Source organism: Drosophila elegans, unplaced genomic scaffold, assembly GCF_018152505.1.
Source record: "Drosophila elegans isolate 14027-0461.03 unplaced genomic scaffold, ASM1815250v1 contig_183, whole genome shotgun sequence".
NCBI classification, from domain to species: domain Eukaryota; kingdom Metazoa; phylum Arthropoda; class Insecta; order Diptera; family Drosophilidae; genus Drosophila; species Drosophila elegans.
In genome coordinates, this window is record NW_024545550.1 from 2,647,481 (window position 1) to 2,661,842 (window position 14,362).

Sequence of the window (14,362 nt, forward strand, 5' to 3'; positions counted from 1 at the left end):
TTGTCTCTCTAAATGTGTGTGTGTGTGTGTGTGTGTGTGTGTGTGTGTGTGTGTGTGCGTGCGTATGTATGCCTTGCTCTAATTTAATTTCAGCTGGTTTATTGCTGCCGTTCTATGTTTTTGCTGCCTTTAAAATATTCCAGCCCCAAACACAACTTTGCCAACTTCCTTCTTTCGGCCCCGCTTTACTTTTGTAATTTTATTACAATTGACATTTTTCTTTTTATTTTCGCCTTCCTTTATCCCCACTTTTATTCCACTTCCGCTTTTGGGTCGAACTTACCAGGGCGGGCAGGCCGAAGGGATTTCCGTTCTCCACATAGACGGCGGTTGAGTTGTCAGCGGGATCGTAGGGACACTTGCCAATGCCCAGACCGACGCCGGGCACGTACTGGGATCTGGGTAAATGTGTTAAGTTTGCCTGGGGGTTCAATGTGGCCCATTGGGTGCGGCAGGGTTAAAGCGAGAAAGAGAGAGAGAGAGAGAGGGAGAGCAGAGCGAAAAGCACATTAGTTGACTTTAATTTTGGACGCCCGCTGGCCTGAAATGAACTGCTAAAACTTGACTGACATTCACAATTAGGCACATTGATGAAGTCGCTGAAAAATCTCTTTTTTCTACATCGGAAAAAAGGGTTTTTAAATTGATGTTAAAATTAAAGCAAAGCCTTAAAAATAAAGAATATTTCAACCTTGATTTCAACCTCAAATTGCTTTGAAATATATGTAAAAAAGTCATATTTAGAAATTAGCCATGGGAATCCCCATATTAAATATATGTCGGAGCATATTTTAGACAGTTTTATAACAAATTATTTGAATCAAAATAATATCATTAAACTTTTAATATTTAAAATAAGGATAATTTTACATTTAATTGTGCTTTTGTTCACAGCTTTTTTCTAATTTTAATTTTAAAATAAACTTTTGATTAGCAAGATAGTTTATAATGATGCCTATACACAAAATTAAAATATTTTTACATTTTAAAATCTCAAACATAAACATTTGATTTGCAAGAGCTACCTTTAGTAAATGTCAGTCATCTTTTTCATTTATTTTTTCTATGTACTTACATTGATTACGTAATCCTTGGGATTGTGTGCATTGGTTCCGCAAACATACAGCTTCTGACCATTAAAGTTCATCGGCTGGATAACCCTTATGTGATTGCGGCATTCCACCTTCTTGCCGAGCGCCCGAAAATGCCAGTGCATTCGATTTTGTGTTTTTGATTTGTGTAATTGTAATAAATTTTAGAAAACAATAGTCGTAAGGAAATCATACGTCGGTTTTGGTGGGTTTGTGGTTTTCAAAATGCAAATTGAAATGGAAAATGGGCGAGGCCGTGAGTTCACAAATTCGTTTATAATTATAGAAAATTTTGCACATGCTTTGGAATGGTTTTAATGGTTTTTCGTTAGGCCAGACTCACCTCTCGTTTGCCTTTGGACACACAATTCAGGATATCCGATCCGGTGGGCTCCAGTATGAGGACATCGCGCTGAAAGAATGAGAAATGGCATTGGGCTTAAATTTATGTTAGCCAAGTTTATTGAAAGCGTGCTGGAATGCGATGCCGGGGATGTTCAACCGAGAGCACACGCCAGCATTTTTGGTATACTCGCATGTCGCGCTTTTATTTTGTTTTGTGTTCGGTATGTGGCTCACGTTGGACATTTGTTTATTTAATTCAATTCGTCTTTTTTTTTTTGGTGGCACTTGAATCGAAAAGGAATCTCCTTTCGGTGTTTGTCTAGCAGCAAATACTTCTGCCCAAGTGAAAGCCACAAATCAATGAGGGGGAGCCCAAGCCAAAGCCAAAGCCAAAGCCATCGACTGACAATTTTTATGCTTGACATATAGACACAATATCCGGTGCCTCTGTGGATGCACTTTCCACTTTTATTTCCACTTGCTCCAAGTGTCAGTCCCTTTGGCCGGGTCTAAGTGCTGGGACTCGACTTGAAATGGTGAAATGGAATTCCTTTTGGCCGCCGCCCGCACAGAAGTCAGCACAAATAATTGCTGTTAAAAGCATTTGCTACGTCTCAGGAGGTGGCGATAGTGCACTGGGCTGCAGCTTACAAGGACGAAAAAAGTGGCGGAAAATGGTTGAGCGGACAGAGGCGGATATTGATAGTTGAAGATGGAATCATTAAAGAGCAATTGCGAGCTGTCAGTGACAAGTTGGTCACCCAGAAACGCAAAGGGTGGGTTTTAAACGCACTCATTTCTATAGTTGTCATGGGTCGTTAATTCATCGATTTTTATATTGATATGTAGACCGGTTATATATAAAAAATACATTTTATGGGGTGTACTTATAGATCCGTTATGAACATATTCATATTAAAATAATACAAAAGTGGCACAGAAACTACTACGCTTTTTAAACTATTAAAAAAAGACGCTTTAAAGTATGCAACAATATATTTTGAACTCGGTAGACTTGTTCTGAAAGACTACGTTCTGCTGTTCACTGCATACTTTTAGACAACTTCTTTAATAAGTTTAAGACAATGAATGTTTCTGTGGATTTTCTTATAGATTATGCTTAACATTGACCTGAATATGAATATTGGGAATATTAGCATTTTATGAATTTACTTATTATCAAAAAATCACTCAACTGTCTTTTATTTTTAGTTTTAGTGGTCATACGCATAATTAAAGCAAAAACACAATATATTAAATCCATTTTCTTACCTCGCAAATCGATTGGCTGATGTTGCGCAGATTGAGCCGAAATATGCGATCCCTGGAAGTGAGAAGGGCAAAGAAATGAATTAGCATGGTAAAGAGGAAAACTTTGTCATCCCGCGGCACTCGAGTTAATCCCCGGCTCGTGCCCCCTCATGCGATAAGTTAATGCCACACCAGTTGCCAGCTGTCTGGCCCCGGTAAACTTGGGCTCATTGACATTTTTTCTGTTTCACTCTGGGTTGAAAAATCGTTGTCAGGCGCACACACCTGCTGTGCAGTGGGTCTGGGCTGTCGAGGGGGGGTGCCAGCGTACTTATTGCAGTCAGTGTGCCCTGATTGATTGATATGTCGAATGTGGCAATATTGCCACACAGCCAGCACTGACACAACTTTAAGCGCTGCCAGGCAGGCAGGCAGGCAGGCAGGCAGCAGGCCATCTCTCACCGTTTTCCGGCCACTCGAAACTTTTGCGGCGCCACGGAAAACAAAAGGAAAACCGAACGCAAAGGGGCAGCGGCGGTCTAAAGTGTGTTTTATGTAGTTGCTGGCAGAGTTTTTGGTAGCTTTCCCCCGACAACTGTGAGACCATTAATCTTCATTTCCCTGCCGGCTCTAGGAGCCCGGCAATCGCTGACGAGAGCCGCCAGCTGTGGTTGCGTGGGGTCGTCGGCGGATCGGTGGCTCGTTTCCCCATCTCGGTGGCTCTCGAGTCAAGTGGTAATTTTGGTTACTTTGTTTTACCCGCTTTTAGGAGCCCCACCCAACCCCCCGTCGAATTTCCATGGGTTTTCCGGGCACCTCCGCAGCCGCAAAACTGTGAAAATGCGGCCGTGTTCAACTCGCCGCAGACAAATGAGCAGACGGGTGCGCTCCCTGTCAAATTGCAGACCCCCAGACTTTGCCCCGCCTCGGTGGCATTAATTCATAATTATGTATGCCGACAGTGTGGCCAAGACCCCTGGAAAAATGAAATATGCAGCCCCAAGTGCGTTCGGGTTGCCAAGTAGGAAGCCACATGCCGTCTCAGGCGGAACTTTCTAATTGTCCGCAACCGGAAAAGAAAGTTTCCCCTAAATTATGACAGATTTTTCTACATTAGAAGGGTTCTATGAAGCCCTAAATATTTATTGCCAAGAACTAATAACTATTTATATTAATAGTTAATTGTCTAGTTTCAAGGTAAGTGTTTCTCAACTAGAAGGCACAAAATAAAGTTTAAAGTTTGGTAAAGTTCGTACTTTATGATCAAATTTAAATGATTTACTTAGTAAATATTTGATACGGGTATGCTACGGAAATCACTTGGGCTTTGTTATTATTTATACGCATTTTTTTATTTTACTGCATACTTTTAGAAACATTTAGTAGCAATTTCCAAAGCCCACAGGGAATTCAGTTAAAGTTTCTAAACAAAATGAATGATATGAACTTAAGGAGTGCTTTTGAAATTTAAAAATTCCCCACAAATACCAAAATCTACTTACATGGCACCCACATAAAGTGCATTGTTGCGCTCATCCGTATAGAAGGTCTTGTAGTGCAGCGGCCCGCAACTGAAGTCCTTGACATGATCTACAAAGGAATGAAACAAAGACAAGATTGAGTATACGCACCGTGTACATTGATTAACAAAAGTTCAGGCAGTTAATTAAGGCCTAATGAAACTGTCAGCAGCAGTTAGGAAAGTCAAAAAACGAAATGAACTAATTAAACTATTATAATTTCGGTTCAACAAACACAAAGTTAATTTATGGGGGCCAGAGTAAATACAACACAGCATGGGGACAGGTCCGCCTCGTCCATGTCCTTGCACATTTGACACTGACAGTGTCACGTACTTTGCCCCGTGATGTCACGTTCTCAAAGCCCAAGTCCGGACCCAAAAACACAAGCCGAAAAAGTTGCACCGCTGTCAATGTCATTAACAAAAGATTGAGGCATTTAGCTGAAATTTTTACGACATTAAGTTGTCAACTAATTTGGCACAATTAGTGGAACAACAAGAACACACTGCACAAACAAACACAAGAACACCACAGTGCACAAACAAACACAGGCGCACAAAGCAAAGGACAGTGAGCAAGGACAACTTTTTATTTTTGGGCCAAAGCCCAAAGCAAATCCTTTGATGGCCGCGCTAAGAGTCATTTGTGCTGACTTGGCCGGCTCCTCTGTCCTTTGTCCTTTGGTCACTGGTCATTGACAACCCTAATGGCCGGACAACAACAAAAGCAGTTACAAAAGTGATTTCCATAATAATGCATAATGAGTGATAGATACGGAACTGTTGGTGACCTCATGCAAATTAGCCCTCGTTTTGACAGCGACTTGTTCAGCCGAAAATGGCTTTTCGGCTTATTTTAAATACAAATTATTCCATTTGTTGTAATGGTTGAGCTATCAAGATTGACTTGAATTCTTATAGCGAACTTTCCCTAATTTCCTTGTGCCGACCTATGCCAGTAATTATTTAAATTATATAAGACCCAAAAAGTTTCAAGCCGAACGAGGCTTTGAGCCCCATATCATTTTATCCTTCAACAACGAAATTTCCAGAATTTTAGTTAATTTAGAGTTGCTTTTCTTTAGACAAGATGAGTTTCTTTAGGATATTGCATTGTGGTTTTACACGTCAAACAGCCATTCCAAACGCACATCAATCAAATTCTAAGCGCAATACGAACACATTTAAATGTAGTGCCCCACCACATGACACAATCCGGATTCCATTGGAGTTGGTTCTTTCCAAACAGAGTAACAAGGTAAGTCCAACAATGTATCAATAATTATCGAGGTACTTTTACTATAGAACTCAACAGTTTCTGGGCTTCACGTTGGAGGAACGCCAACGTTTGGGCATCCATGGTCTTATGCCGGCCTGTATTCGCTCCGATGAGGAACAGATGCTGGCCGTCGAGTCGAACTTTTTGGCCTTCTCCGATAATGTCGCCAAGTATCGGTACATGAGGGCCTTGCGACTGGCTTACGAAAAGCTGTACTTCAAGTTCGTGGCTCGAAATGTTAAGTTGGTGTTGCCCATCATCTACACGCCCACGGTGGGTTTGGCTTGCACTGTATATGGGATGTTGTACCGCGGAGTTGTGGGCATTCACATCACGAAATACGATCGAGGCCACATGAAGCAGATCCTGTTGAACTGGCCGACGCGGAGCAGCACCCAAGCCATCTGTGTGACCGATGGCGAACGCATCCTGGGACTGGGCGACCTGGGCGCCAATGGCATGGGCATATCCGTGGGAAAAATGGACCTGTACACAGCTTTGGCCGGCATTCCACCGTCCAAGCTCATGCCAGTTTGCCTGGATGTGGGCACGAACAACAAGTCCCTCCACGAGGATCCATTGTACATCGGTCTTCGCGAGGAGCGATTGAAGGGCGACGAGTATGTGTCCTTTGTCGATGAGTTCATGGAGGCAGTGGTGGACACCTTCGGCAGCCAGACACTCATCCACTTCGAGGACTTTGCCACGCCCAATGCCTTCATGTTTCTGAACAGATATCGGGACTGCTATTGCCACTTCAACGACGACATCCAGGGAACAGCTGCTGTGGGCTTGGGCGGATTGCTGGGCATTCAGCGGATAACCAAGAAGCCACTGGAGGAGCACGTCATCCTGTTCGCGGGAGCAGGCAGCGCTGCCATGGGCATCACGAGTCTGCTTAAGGAGGAACTTCTGGCCAGGGGCCGCAGCGAAGCTGAGGCAGCCAAAAACATTTACTTTTTTGACCAGGGCGGTGCCATAACCAAGAACAGAAAGAATATACCAGAAAATATAGTGATTTTTGCAAAGGAAATGTCGCCAATTAAGACGCTGGAGGAACTAGTTGAGAAGATCAAGCCCTCGATTCTAATAGGTGCCACGGGAACAAGAGGAATTTTCACAGAGAAAATAATACGCAGCATGGCAGCGAATCATGATCGACCCGGAATCTTTGCATATTCCAATCCCACCTCCAAGTCCGAGTGTACCGCCGAACAGGCCTACAAATTTTCAGATGTAAGACTTTCGAATTGTGCTAAAATATAGATTATCCTTTTTTTTTTTTTTCAGGGAAGAGCTATCTTTTCGTCTGGTTCCCCTTTTCCGCCAGTGGAATTTAATGGCAAGCGGCTGACTCCAGGTCAGGCCAACAACTGCTTTGCCTTTCCCGGCTTGGTTTTGGGCACAATGACCGTCCAGGCCGAACGAATGCCCAGCGAGATATTCCTGCTGGCCGCCCACGAATTGGCCAAGTTTCCCACTGATGAGGATATAAATGGAGGACGCATCTTTCCGCAGGTGGAGCAGGCCATCGAAGTGGCCCTTAAAATTGGCGTGGCAGTGGCCAAGTATTTGATAGAAAACGGTAGGAACGCAAGCCAAGTATATAAAGTGTCCGATTTCTCAATGTCATTTTCTAATTTTTAAGGGTAAGTTAACATGAGGTATAATTGTTTGAAAATATTCATTGAGAAAGTAAATGTATCAATTTAACTCTATGTCAAAATTTAACATCTTATTGAGAAATCGCCACAAAATTATGCTACCTCAAATTTAACAAATGAAATTCAAACTTGACTACTCATCTCACTTCCTTTGTAATTTATTTATAAACATATAAAAAAGATCTAGCTAAACGGGCTTTGGACCCCGATGAAGTTCACGACTATATCTTAAGGCATGCCTACCAACTGGAATATGGCAGCGCACTGGCCAAGACTTGGAATTATCCAAAGATGAAGCCGCATCCAAGTACAGTGGGTCTTCAAAAGGAACTTGAAAAAAAAAAGTAGGCGCTATCAAAGGGAACTTGTGAATTGTTGTCATTTGGTCAGAATATCCAAATTTATAGATGATAACGAGCTATTCAAAAATTCTCAGTTAGCTTTAAGGACCTCAAACACCAAAGCTATGGACTTTCGCCGGCTGCATCCACTGTTGCGTTTCTATTCCCGTCCACTTTTGAGTTTTTGCAGAAATATCAACGTCTATGATGATGAAATGGCACAAATAGCGCGACCGGACTGGCATCTTATTATGGATGGAAGGTACAATAAGGTGGGCAATGCCGATTTAAACCAGAAAAACTGTTTTAATATATACATACACATTTAAGGGCCTTGCATTCACCATAGAGGAGCGACAGCGTCTGGGAATCATGGGTTTAATGCCCTGCTCCGTGCGCTCCATTGAAGATCAGCTGGATGCGGCTCGGGCGAATTTCGATGCCGGGCCATCGAATATTAGCCGGTTCACCTACCTGAGTGCCGTCCATAATCGCCACAGACGACTGTACTATCGCTTTGTGCGCGATAATATCGAGGAGGTACTGCCGATCGTTTACACGCCGACGGTGGGCGACGTGGTGGCCACGTACGGCCTGAACTTCCAGCATGCCACCAGCCTGTTCATCAGCATCCACGACAAGGGACACATCCGGGACGTGATGCACAACTGGATCGACGAGGGTGTGAGGGCCATCTGCGTGACGGATGGCGGCAGAGTCTTGGGCCTCGGCGACATGGGCGCCAATGCCATGGGCATTAGTCTGGGCAAAATGGTGCTGTACACGGCGCTGGGCGGGATTCCGCCCACCTCACTGATGCCCGTCTGCCTGGACGTGGGCACGGACAACCAGTCCCTGCTCAACGATCCCCTCTATGTGGGCGCACGGATACCCAGAGTTAAGGGTCCCGAGTATGAGGAATTTGTCGAGGAGTTCATGGAGACGGCGGTCAAGTGCTTCGGTAACTACACCTTCATCCACTTCGAGGACTTTGCCACACCGAATGCCTTGAAGTTCTTGAAAAAGTATCAGTACAAATACTGTTGCTTCAACGATGACATCCAGGGAACCGGAGCCACTGGACTGGCTGCCTTCATCAATGTGGAACGCATCACGGGACTTAAACTGGAGGATACGATATTCGTTTTCGTGGGCGCCGGGAGCGCCGCCTTGGGCATAGCCAATATGTTGATAATCGAACTGGAGGAAAGAGGCATTCCGTCTGAGGAGGCGGCCAAGAATGTCTATCTGTTCGATGCCAATGGCTTAATGACCTGCGAGAGCAAGGATGTCCCAGAGCAGGTCAAGCGATATCTGAAGCCAGTGGAGCCCATTAAGGAACTCCAAGATGTGGTGGAGAAACTGAAGCCATCCGTTCTGGTCGGTGCCACTGGAGTGGGTGGAATTTTCAACGAGCAAGTACTGAAAACCATGGCCAAAAATCACGAGCGGCCTGCGGTTTTTGCCCTCTCGAATCCCACATCCAGTTCGGAATGCACCGCCGAACAGGCTTACACACATACTGAGGTGAGTTTTGGGAGAATATTGCACTATATTAACCATTTAATTGATATACTTTAAAGGGTCGCGTTCTTTTTGGTTCCGGATCACCCTTTCCACCCGTGGTGATCAATGGGAAACGGTTTACGCCCGCCCAGGCCAACAACTGTCTGACCTTTCCAGGCATCGCACTGGCCGCCATTACCACTAAGGCCAAATATCTGCCCAATTCGGTGTTCTCCGTGGCGTCGCACGAGCTGGCCAGGAGCACCACCCAAAAGCAACTGGATGCAGGCACCCTATTTCCGGCCATCAAGGATGCCCAAGAGGTGGCCTTCAATGTGGGAGTGGCCATGGCTCAATATTTGTTTGACAATGGTAGGTAATCAGTGGCTGAATTAGAGTAAGATTTGAATTTAAAAAATTATTGAATATTGGGTGTTGCCATGGGAATCAATTTAAAAGGTGTCTAAAAGTATGCAATATAAAAAGAACGGAATAAATGCCACGTTCTAGCGAACTCAAAATATATTGTAGCATAATTTTAGACATATTTTTAAGAATATTCAAAACCGTAATGATTATTATATTTCCCGAAAGCGGAAAAGGTTTCGTAAATGATTTTAGAATATTATGAATAGTTATGATTTTTAAAAATTACAGTTAGATTAAACTAAAATATCCCCCATTGGCTTTCCAGATCTTGCAAGCATTTATCCCAAGCCCAAGGATGTTTGTGAGTTCGTAAGGAAATCTTTGTACGAACTTGAGTACCGAAACTCGATGCCAAACACTTGGTGTTATCCGGAGCAGCCGCCGAAGCCCAAGGAAAAACCTAAGCCACCGCCAAAGGTGAAGGATGACGACAAGTAAACTTGGAGGAAGACTGCTGACCTGCTTTTCCAGCTGAGAAAAAAAAGCGAAAGAAAGAGCCTTGTATAATTAGTTGCAACTACAGGCATTCACAGGACCAAATACACACAAGCTGGCACGTTAAATGCCCGACATTTTAACGTTATTATTGTCCTGTCAACGGGAAGCCAGTTGACATGCTCGTGCGCCTGTGTGTGTGTGTGTCTGGTTGTGTATCCTGCTGATTTGCATATAAAATAGGACGAAATGTCTGCTCACCAAAAATGTCAATCAATTTCTTTGCCCTCCTTTTTTTATTTTTCTTTTTTTTTTTAGAGAAGAGAGAGGCGAGAGGACGTGCATGCATTAAAAAGCAATTGGTGTTAAAAGAGCAGTCAGGCGGCAGTCGCACGTTGTCTGCCTGTCTATCAGTTTGGCATTGGCATGTGCCCCGCCTCCGGCCCCTCGATTTTCCCTACGAGGAGAAGAGCTTTTCCTGCGCCACCGCCGCTTTCCCTCCCAAAGAAGCCCCGGCAAAAATGGAAGCAACAGAAATGCGAAATCATTTCCCTCGACTGACAGCTGTCAAAATATTTGCTCTCCATCGATGGCTGCGTGGCTTCTGCCGCCGCATGTGTCCTTGTCCTCTGTAAATTTCATTTTAATATTCATTACTTCACACTTAAGACCCTATGGTGACCACATTCGGATCTTTAATCGATGGTTCGTTATGGGAGGAAAACTTAAAGGGCCACCAGCCAAAAAATGAGATCTTGAGGCGCCGCTCGCTTTCGTTACGGTTAGCTTGGCTTATGGAATTTAATTGGCCATAAAAATGTATGCGGCTTGTTGAACGTGGCAAGCTGTAGCCGTAAATCGTAAATTTCCCTGCTTTTCCAGCAGGGTGAGGGGAGGAAGGAGGAAAAGAAGGCAGTTTTCCGCATCGATTTACGCCCCACGATAAGGCTCTAAATTTAAATGCCAGTGGCAAAGGTTAAGGGTTTTTTTTTCGGTCTTCCCTGGGCTAAAGATTATATGATGCGTCAGCATATAAATTATAGGCCAGATAAACCAGATAAAAGGGAGCTAAACAAAGTCAGTACTTCCAGCCATCGGGGGTAAACTTAAGGTTGTTTTTATGTTTTATGTTTTATAAGCACGTTTTACTTGAAAATAAAAGTATTTTTTTAAAAACGGATATTCTGCTAAGGCAATGAATTATTGTGCCATAATACTTTGCCCTTAGTTTGGCATTAATAAATATTGAAAGCTGAACATTTAAGCAACAAGTTATGTATTTAAATATGAAATACGATAAGTGCTTTTACTTTATTTGTTTTGCCTTTTGTTGTGAAGAGTCATGCATATTTCAATATGAAACTATTGACTTTTTAGTATACTTCCTTGCAGTTAATTACCGGTTTATTTGCCAGGCTGGTATTTGAATTGGTTTCAGGCCTTGAGCCTCAGTGTTATCTATCTGGCCAAACTTAAGCCGCAAATGGGTCAAAGCCGAGGCCAGAAGTTGGGGGCCAAAGCTCACTTGACTGTGCTCAGTCGATAAGTAGCCCCAATAAACACAAAAGTCTACTCAGCTTTGGCCTCTGTTGCTTTTCGCCGACCGCTACTTCATCTTTTTGAAGATTTTCATTTATCTGCTGGCCAAGATAAAACAGCCAGGCAGGCCAGAAAAAAAAATGAAAATAAAAGAAGCACAAAAAAAGTGCGGCTGAAGGCAAAACGAAGGAAAGCGGCACTTAAATCCATTTAAGCGAATTTTTCAAGCATTAAATTTGCGTTTACGTTACGTATACTTAACTTCCAATGGCAACGGCATTTGCGAATGGAAACGATGGGGATGCTGGCTGAAATGAAAGTTGTAGGAGGAAAGTCTGAGGCTGGCAGCAGGTAAATGAAAAATTTGCCTCCTTTTTCGTGGTGGCGCGTGGGCTCCAAATGTATTTTGCATCATTTGTCTTAGCCAGGCCAAGGATCTCTCTTTCCCCATCTTTTTCACACACATACTATGCACCTGCCTTCGCATATGGTCACAGTATTTGGACCGACTGTTGTTTCACACTTCCCATATGAAAATGGTGGGTTTTCTTTTTCACACCCCCCACACAAACACACACACAGTCAACACAGTTTTGTTTGGCTGCGTCTTCCATTGTTGTGTGTTTTGCGGCCATGTAAATGCCCTGCCACGCCCACACTCCTACTCCCCCCTCCCACCAATATGGCTGTTGTTATTGTGAAGCATTTTTTCTTATCTCCACTTTGCATGCCGCACAGTGTTTTCCCTCCGTTTCCATTCTTTTTTTCCAGACGAACTGAGTCAGCACTTAATTTTTATTTGATTCTGTCTCAGTTTCGTTGCGGTTGCTTGACTTGACTTCACTTTACTTCACTTCAACGTAGATTGAAGTCGAGTGCCGAGCAGTGCGTAATTTTTTATGGCGTTAATTTAACAATGATTGGCTTTTCAGCAGCCCAAGGAAACAGAACCTGTACAGCCATGTCAGATTTTACTAGGACAAATGAAATGAAACATTCCTGGGCTAGCAATTCAATGTCTGGCTACATGGATAGAAAAGTGACGTATTCAAAATTACGAAAGAAAAAGTTTTTGTTTAAATTATAAGTATATAACATTGCAAAACATTAGGTTTCAAATGGAAAGTCATCGGAAAATAAACAAAATTTTGTCCGTTTGCATTGGATAGTGCTGCGGATGCAGGAAGGCAAAGCCCTGGGTTTTGGCCATGCATCAAGCTTATCTCGCTCCCTGCAGCAGAAACTGTCGCACAAATCTCGAAGCCATTTGCCAATGTCCCGGGCCACCTGCATACTCCTTACATATAAATATGTGTTCGATATTTAACAGCTTCCAATCGAATGCGCCTGGCAAAAGGACAAGCCGCTCGGCGGTGCAAAAGGAGATGCCAGGATGTTGGAGTTGGCTGAATTGGCGATGCAGACGAGACATATGTATGCAAAGTGAACTGCGGCTGATGTTGGCCAGGCTTAAATTTGGCTCTGGCTTTAGGGCAAGTTTGCTCAGCGAGCCCGTAAGCGCACGGGCCAAGTACAAATAGCAGTGGCACTGGGAGAAAATTTCAAGGCATTTCAAGGCAACAAATAAGTAATTTAGCTCTTTAAAAGGTAAGCATCACATTTTAGTTGACTCGGCAAATTTAATTAATTTAATTATAACAAAGGAATGTTTTGTATTTGAATTGAAATTCATTATTAAAATAGACAACTTTCCAACTTTTGCCAAAACTGTCTTAAGATAGCCACGAAAAATGCTATTACCATGGTGTTATTATTTCTATATCATAGTTTTTTTTCGGTGTTTGCTGTAAAAATCCAATAAGGTAAACGGCAAACAGCCTGCGATGGCAGTGTGTGTGTTTGTGTAAGCACCTGGCATTTGTGTTGAGCACGTTCGTACCTTATGTGGGATTTAGTTTAGACTTCATTTTACTGGGCTGCGCTTTTGGTTTGCTTTCATTCCGTGTGTCTCACACTGGCCCTTCGCGCCTCTCTTTGTGCCCCTCTTTGGGCCCCTCTTTATGCCAGTTTATGATGGCAGAGCCGTAAAAAAGAGAGAAAGAAATTGGGCAGCGCGCGAGGAGAAAGCTGGAGGAGCATGGCAAGTGGATAAATGGAGAAATGGAGCAATGGAGAAAGCGCGCGGCGACGACACACAGGAGTATATAGTGGAAATAAAGCCATAGACAGGGCTGGCACCGCCACTTGAGTCCCCTGCAGGCTCACCAGCGTACTATAAGTATGTCTATGTCCCGGAAAGCTAGACAATGCTGTAATCTAGAAACACAAACGTGCAATTCCCTGCTCACTGTAAATGTGGAGTACGTCCGCTGGTATGTGTGTGTTGACTTGCACACTCTCGACACGAAATGGCGTGGGAATATATTACAAGTCGGTTTTACCAGGAAAGTATGTCAGTGGCTGGCTGGCTGGCTGGCTGAGAAAAACTTAAAGCACTGAATGAGCCACAATTTTTAAGGGCAAATCCCTTGGGGGGATACCGGCCTGATCCCGAAACTGGTCAAAAATTGAGGCAACATAATTCAGCGGATGAGTTTTACGACTTCATCGGAAGCTGGATGTTGCAACTGCAGCAGCGAAAAGGAAACATTAGCAAGTCTAGACACCTACGTCATGCGTCAGCAGCAGCAGCAGGAAAAGCCGAAAAAAGACGTGCAGCACCAGCAAAAGAATATGTACTCGAACGAAAGGAGCCGGAAAACGGCGAAAAACTAAGGAAACTGGGAAAAAATGAGACGTCAAGCAGACGATGAAGTCGACGTGGTCTGACAGCCAGCCAGCCAGACAGACAGACAGACAGCCTGAGAACTCCCGAAAGGAGCAGACCAGAGTGGAGCAGAAAAGCAGGACCACCAGGAGCATTTGAACCTCTTGGCTTGCTTAACATGCTGAAAAATACGCGTCTCGACTTACTGCTGCCCGAATTTCCCTCGCCCCAG

General features: G+C 43.8%; 3 protein-coding genes across 6 annotated transcripts in view; 2 read left to right on the forward strand and 1 right to left on the reverse strand.

Annotated features, from left to right (window-relative positions):
* LOC108137932 (semaphorin-2A) overlaps window positions 1–14,362 on the reverse strand; it is a 48,704-nt gene that overhangs the window by 8,681 nt on the left and 25,661 nt on the right. For 2 of the 3 annotated variants that reach the window (XR_001774069.2, XM_017259883.2), the window contains exons 3-7: window positions 4,190–4,277; window positions 2,709–2,760; window positions 1,435–1,503; window positions 1,076–1,186; window positions 284–421 (exon numbers count right to left, since the gene is read on the reverse strand). Coding sequence is in view for 1 of the 3 variants with exons in the window: in XM_017259883.2 (XP_017115372.1) it covers window positions 284–421; window positions 1,076–1,186; window positions 1,435–1,503; window positions 2,709–2,760; window positions 4,190–4,277 (458 nt within the window). In the remaining 2 variants the exon portion in view is untranslated. The remainder of the gene's footprint in view (window positions 1–283; window positions 422–1,075; window positions 1,187–1,434; window positions 1,504–2,708; window positions 2,761–4,189; window positions 4,278–14,362) is intronic. The other variant, XR_001774070.2, reaches the window with a different exon arrangement.
* On the forward strand, window positions 5,184–7,621 carry LOC108137933 (NADP-dependent malic enzyme). 2 transcript variants are annotated; one of them, XM_041707242.1, is made up of 4 exons: window positions 5,184–5,467; window positions 5,525–6,724; window positions 6,779–7,137; window positions 7,334–7,411. In XM_041707242.1, the coding sequence occupies exons 1-3, from the start codon at window positions 5,300–5,302 to the stop codon at window positions 7,133–7,135; spliced, it is 1,725 nt and encodes a 574-aa protein (XP_041563176.1). In that variant the 5' UTR covers window positions 5,184–5,299; the 3' UTR covers window positions 7,136–7,137; window positions 7,334–7,411. The 2 variants fall into 2 exon arrangements, with proteins under 2 accessions (XP_041563176.1, XP_017115374.2); XM_017259885.2 differs by having other exon boundaries at window positions 5,189–5,467; window positions 6,779–7,073; window positions 7,334–7,621.
* On the forward strand, window positions 7,518–10,130 carry LOC108137934 (NADP-dependent malic enzyme). Its single transcript, XM_017259886.2, has 4 exons — window positions 7,518–7,765; window positions 7,824–9,020; window positions 9,077–9,371; window positions 9,694–10,130. Exons 1-4 carry the CDS (start codon window positions 7,619–7,621, stop codon window positions 9,864–9,866), a joined length of 1,812 nt encoding a protein of 603 aa, XP_017115375.1. The 5' UTR covers window positions 7,518–7,618; the 3' UTR covers window positions 9,867–10,130.

What these genes read in the sequence shown, in the direction of transcription:
- LOC108137934 (XM_017259886.2), top strand. Translation starts at nt 7,619, where the DNA reads ATGGACTTTCGCCGGCTGCATCCACTGTTGCGTTTCTATTCCCGTCCA. An exon ending in TGGATGGAAGGTACAATAAG is followed by an intron (nt 7,766 to 7,823) that starts GTGGGCAATGCC and finishes TACACATTTAAG; the next exon opens with GGCCTTGCATTCACCATAGA. An exon ending in AGGCTTACACACATACTGAG is followed by an intron (nt 9,021 to 9,076) that starts GTGAGTTTTGGG and finishes TATACTTTAAAG; the next exon opens with GGTCGCGTTCTTTTTGGTTC.
- LOC108137933 (XM_017259885.2), top strand. Translation starts at nt 5,300, where the DNA reads ATGAGTTTCTTTAGGATATTGCATTGTGGTTTTACACGTCAAACAGCC. An exon ending in AGGCCTACAAATTTTCAGAT is followed by an intron (nt 6,725 to 6,778) that starts GTAAGACTTTCG and finishes TTTTTTTTTCAG; the next exon opens with GGAAGAGCTATCTTTTCGTC. An exon ending in CAAGTATTTGATAGAAAACG is followed by an intron (nt 7,074 to 7,333) that starts GTAGGAACGCAA and finishes CATATAAAAAAG; the next exon opens with ATCTAGCTAAACGGGCTTTG.